This window comes from Apis mellifera, linkage group LG10 (genome assembly GCF_003254395.2).
Source record: "Apis mellifera strain DH4 linkage group LG10, Amel_HAv3.1, whole genome shotgun sequence".
NCBI classification, from domain to species: domain Eukaryota; kingdom Metazoa; phylum Arthropoda; class Insecta; order Hymenoptera; family Apidae; genus Apis; species Apis mellifera.
In genome coordinates, this window is record NC_037647.1 from 11,205,385 (window position 1) to 11,211,384 (window position 6,000).

Below are 6,000 nucleotides of genomic sequence, written 5' to 3' on the forward strand. Positions count from 1 at the left end.
ATTTCGAAATCGTTTTACAATCTTTTTTATCCATTCTCCAGGATTCAACATCCAAATCCATCCGTCCGCGTTTCACGGTTGAAAATATAGTTTTTCAATTATCCAACTAACGTTTCGAAATTGCAGAACAGCCTCTCCTCTCGCGTAGTCCTTCTGTCCCATCAACTGTACAACTACGCACCGCGCTAAAAGTCCTCCATCGAACCGTTCCCCCGTATAAATGTTTCAAACTTTCTCAGGGATACGTGCTGACTCGGCACGACGAGAGGCGTCAGCCAATCGCGTGCTCGTATTTTCGTGTACTCCGGCAACCTTGCCTGCGCTTCTATCCACACTTCGCCCATAAATATATATATATGCGAATACTTTTAACGAACAACGAGATACAAATTATAAAACGATGTTTCCTCGCAACTGCTAATGCAACCAGTTTGTTCAACCCTTATTTACGTTACAAAAACTCTATCTTACTTTATCGAGAAGATATATTACAAATTTCTATTGACTATATATTAACTATATATTAATAAACAATCGCAAATTGCACGACTTTCAACTACCTTAACCGTACGTCATAAAATTCGGGCTAATCTTTCCATCGACTCTTTCGTCCTTAAGAACGAAAACAAAACAATATTATAAAAATCAACACAACACGCATACACGAGAATCGTCCTTCCGTCTCGCCCACCTGCCCCCTCCCCACGCCATTCGTCAATCCTACCGCCGCCATCCCTCTTCTCCCGAGCCATCTCTCTCGCTCTCTCTCTCCCTCCTCCCTTCCACCTCCTCTCCTCTCCTCTCCTTTTTTTCGCCGCTTTCAAGCAATGCTCGAGCCGACGGAACGAAGTTTTCCGTGGCGGAGCTAAAGTCATTTCGCTCGCGCAATCTAAGTTAAGTGACTTTCGAGAGCGCCTCCCCACCCTTCCCCCACCATCCCCGTCCACCGCGACGCGTCACGGTGGAGTGGGGGGAGGGATTCGAGATCTAACGATTATGTCGGCCGTTAAGTTGGCACGGTCGCTTGCACGGCTGAGAAATCGGCCCCCCCCCCTCAACCTCCACCATTGTCACGCGCCGTTTCCTTCGATTTGTGTCTCACGCTCGCGAGCATTTTTCAAGGTGACAGGTGGGGACTTACCTACAGTCGATAAGTTGGAGGCAAGTATTCGCGATATCCGAATACCTTGGATGGAGAAGAGACGTTGGCAAGCTCTTTTTCTCTCGGATACAAAGAGAGAGAAATTGTTTATGAACAGTTTACGAATTTTATAAGCACGATTGGATCGAAGTAAGATATTCGAAGAATTAATGGAACGGGTATGAAAAATTTATTTTTGTAAATAAAATACTTTTCACGGCTACCAGTTGCTTCTCGAATTTCAGGAGATGGAGATGCTTGCGTTACCGTGTCTCTTTTGCGCGTATAAAAATACGTGCAAATCGAATCTGTAAAAAATATAGAAAATTTGTTAAAACTTATTATTCTATAATTATATCTAGCTTCGTTATTGGTACTGCGTTACCGTAATCTCTTTTTCGTGTATAAAAATATCGTGCAATCCGACATCTGTAAAAAATATAGAAAATTTGTTAAAATAATTATATCTGTAATTATATCCAGCTTCGTTATTCGCAAAAAATTGGAGAATAAATGAATAACCGATTCTCCGAGCTCTCATCGATGGAAAATTGCGTAAGCATCGATTTACAAGAGGATATGAAAAATTAATAAGCTCGTCTAACGCGACGTTCGTCATCAATCGAGAATATATATATATATATATCGAATTCACGGTGGAAGCGCTCGTTTCCAATTTGCAACCAAATTTCCTCCCTCCCTCCCTCTTTCGATATCCATCTGTCGCGCCGCCAAGCGTTAAACCGTGGAAAAGCGGATGGACGCGTCGAGAGAGACGTTCGAGTAAGACCATCGACGGCGGATATCGAGGAGAGAAATGGCGGCCGGCCGTTGCCTGCCTCCCCGGCAATTGCCTCGATTCTCCAAGAGTCACGAGCCGCCCCGTAAATACGGCCCCGTTCCACGATTTCCCCCTTTTTTCGCGCCGCCAGAAGACTGAGAGAGGCGTACGAGTCGTGGAAAACCGAAAAAGCGATATCGGATGGAACAGAGAGCACAACGTGTTTATAACAACCGTGTTTGACCATCGAAAAATCTAGAACCGCGCGCCATTTCGAGCCGAGCCGGGCACCATTTTGAAGAAACTCGTGGGAAACGCGGTTTGGAATGGTCTTAAATTGGAAGGAAAATGGGCGGGACGTGCGTCGGTCCAGCGCGGTGATAAATCAAAGTGGAAAGTAAGGGAACGATAAATTCTTCGAAATACAATTTAACTTCGAATCGGGGATCTTTCGGTGAAATGTACAGTGAGAGGGGAAAAAAATATATATTTCGTACATCCTTTGAATTTTTGTCGAATTTTCTCGAGGGAATTAGTTTTAATGAGAGAATTTTTTGAAAATTATTCACGGATCGGAAGAGAAAACTAATTTCGATGCGCGTGAAAAAGCTACGGATATGAAGATTTGTTACAATTATAGATCAAAAGTAGTTTCGAATCGTTTGATCCGATTTGAAAAAAATTTATTTCATTTTAAAAAGTATACGATATATAAGGGAATATTTTTTTTCCCCGACTCTCACTTTCACGACTTTTATTAACGCGATATTAACGAAATGGGATAATACGAAATGAATTTTAAAGAACGATAACGAAGAGTGAAATGATAATTCGAGGACGAAAAACGACGAGTTTATTTTCTCTCGCGTAAAATTATCCCTGATTGTAACGCAATTTCTCCCTCCTCCCCTCCCCCCTTGATAAACGAGTCCGTAACATTTTTATTTTTTCCGCGACGCTGCTTGATATTCCATTAAGAACGGGATCCGGACGAGAGGGATCCGACGTGATTAACGCAAATGCGCACTGTTAAATTCGTCCGTCGTTTATCGGGGTTATTGTTAATTCGATAATTATACGGGGTCGTGACTCGTTACTAGTCGTTCCTAATTAAAAGTTCAACGATACACCCATTGCGACGAGCGTAGTTCCCCGTATCACTCTCTTGATGAAGCGACATCGATGACAAAGTTAATTGAGTGTTCGTTTGAATTCGTATCCCCATTTCGATACGATAAAATGCTAGAGTTTAATTCTACGTGCCCTCCCCCCCCCGTCTTTTTCCCTTCCGATGACGACGAACCGTTCAACGCGTCACGATTGTAGCGAAATTTGTTTCCGATGAAAAATTTCTGCGCGATAAATGTAGCGTAATAATATTTTACCCGCTACGAACCGACGTGTCTCTTCGAAATACGTAGTTGATCGCAAAAAGTTGTTTGGCTTTGCGAACGTTAAATGAAACGAACTCGCGTTTTTGTTCTGGGAAATTGAAAAAACTCGCTTAAGGCATTTCGTGTGATTTCCAATGTGTATTTTGTTTCTAACATCGTTCGAGCAAATAGTACACGAATGTAAATAATGTACACAATTTACTGCGTCGTTACATTTCATAACATTGTTCTCTTAAACGTATCCATCGTTCGAACTATAATTTGTAAATTTCTTATTACACGCTAGGTAAAGAATAAGGAATGAACGCAAAACAATTTCCATTTTCTACGATGAAAATAATATGTAATAAATAAATATCTTATAACAATCGTGAAAGAAACGACGAATTGTATAAATTAAAAATAAAATCGGCAAAGTACTCACCCAACAGTTTCATAACCTGGGACTGGCTGATAAAGATATTCAAGTATCCATCGCTGCACCCGACCAGAACCAGAAGAACGAACAACTTGCATCGCAATAAATCACACGATCCATCACCCCACCGCATTGTTTCACATAATAACATCACGTAGCGACCGTGATCACGCGCGAAAAACCGTCTACCACTTTTACCGCTTTTCTTCTATGGTCTACACACGTGACCATAACCTTAAAAAAGTCCTGTGGCTCGCGTACACAACGACAAACGTCACTCGCATCCTTTTTACCGTGCACAAAATCCTCGTTACATTTCCACGTGGCCGATCCTCTCGAGTGCACAATACGAAAACTCGATCAAACTTTACGAAACGAATTCCATCTTTACGAATTGCCGAAAGAATCGGACGTCGAGGGATATCTGTTCGATCTGTGCGTCACGGATCATAGTCGAACGAAATATCGATGGGAGCGAAGATCACATGGTTACTCGTCGCGTCAGCGAGATATCGAAGGGAAGGATGAAAACGCGGTAGATACGATGTCTACGTCATCGGTGTCGGAGCGCAACTGACGAGTGTCGTTTGGCGAATTGAAAGCGCCACGAATCGCGCATGCGCGCTTTCCGGGGTGCGACACCGAATACGCGACGAATCGTGGGGTATAACACGATGCGCGTACAACCCTATGAATCGTGGTAAGTGTAAATCACACCTTTGGATGGCCAGCCAACCGTGATGCACTATCAGAATCGTCGAAATATCGAACAATATCAAAATAGGAGAACATGTCTTTTCACATTTTTTCCTCTTTATTTTCTTTCTTTTTTTTTCCTTTTTTATAAAATAAAAGTTAAGCAATAAAAGAAAGCAAATACTTCGGGTAAAGTAGAAAGTTCGGTATGTAGAATAATAATAACCGGCAAGAATAGCTTTATGGGAAAGTTTAAGCGGGGAAATCTTTTCGTATAAAAGGGATTTAAATATTTTTGATGTTATTGGATTTTGAAGGATCAGACCCGTCTTGACGTTGAACGATGACGGGATTCGTACTACTATCGCCGAGTGGTTTACGTTTTGAATACCGTTTTATGGAAGACAAACACGGTGTTCCAACTTTGCAAATCCCGTATTATAATTTAAACGTCGCCGCGATATGAATGTGTTTTGCGACCGACGTGAAAATAAATCGAACGATCTTTTGCGAGAAAATTTTTCAAAACCGACTCGAATTAATTTTTAATAAGATATAACAAATTACAAAAAAAAAAAAAATATACTTTACTCGATTATTAATCAAGAGAAAAAAAAGAAAATTTTTTTTTTTTTTACCTCCTCATCGGGAAAGCTTTTATCGAATCTTCGATTTTCTATCGACGTTTTCGATGGAAAACGCATAGCAGTTTGAAAATGGTAGAGAATGGTAGAATTTAATTAAAGATCTTTTCTCTCTCTAACCATTAAATCTCTTTCTTCCCCTTCACTGTTTCCCTTTTCCATCCTTCTTTCTTCCATCCATCCTCTTTACCCCCTCCTCCCCCTCCCGCTTTCCATCCTCTTTTCCACTCCGTCCTATCCCCCCGTTTCCCCTTCTCCGTACCCCACTGCACCGGGCGCACCATGCACAGTTTGCAACTAGGATTCACGATTTGATCTTCGTCAGTTTAACTTTCATGGTGTAGCAACGTTCCCCGGCCGACGAAACGGGACTTTAATTATACCACGGGGTTAATTAATTCCGTCAAATCCTGCAAAGCGTGCTTCGCTATCCTCTTTACTTTCCTCACTCCCCCCCTTCCAGCTTTTCTACCCAGCTTCGAACTTGAAATTTATCCCCACTTCGGTGATTTTTCAACGTTTTCAATAGTGAGTAAACAACACGAATGAAACAAGCTTCGTTATTATCCTCCTTCGTCTTATTCTTCTTCGATATTAAAAAATTTTAGAAATCTCTTTTCGGTCATTTCTTCGATATATTTTGTCAGGTTTTGGACTGGTCTTTTTTCAGAGATGCGTTCTGCATCTTTAATCGGAATCGTTGGAATGAAATTGTGAAAATTAGTTTTGATTGGTTATACCGTTCAACGCGCACTTCTTCATAGGTTAACTTTTTTCCTTGCCTCAACACTATTCTTTTCGGTAATAAAAAAGTGAAATACATTGAGAAATGTTTCTTTCGATCTTGCATCTTTGTTATCACGCACGAAAAACACGCACATACAATCGCGGAATACGGAATCGAACGAATTTTTCTTATAAATAAA

General features: G+C 41.2%; 1 protein-coding gene across 4 annotated transcripts in view; it reads right to left on the reverse strand.

Moving 5' to 3' along the window:
* Positions 1-4,953, reverse strand: part of LOC408278 (tyrosine-protein kinase Drl) — a 101,978-nt gene extending 97,025 nt beyond the window's left edge. Inside the window, exons 1-3 of one of the 4 annotated variants that reach the window (XM_026443347.1) lie at positions 3,741-4,953; positions 1,527-1,570; positions 1,142-1,449 (exon numbers count right to left, since the gene is read on the reverse strand). Coding sequence is in view for 1 of the 4 variants with exons in the window: in XM_006569187.3 (XP_006569250.2) it covers positions 3,741-3,885 (145 nt within the window). In the remaining 3 variants the exon portion in view is untranslated. The remainder of the gene's footprint in view (positions 1-1,141; positions 1,450-1,526; positions 1,571-3,740) is intronic. The other 3 variants (XM_006569191.3, XM_006569187.3, XM_006569195.3) reach the window with 3 other exon arrangements.
* Between the last annotated feature and the right edge of the window lie 1,047 nt (positions 4,954-6,000).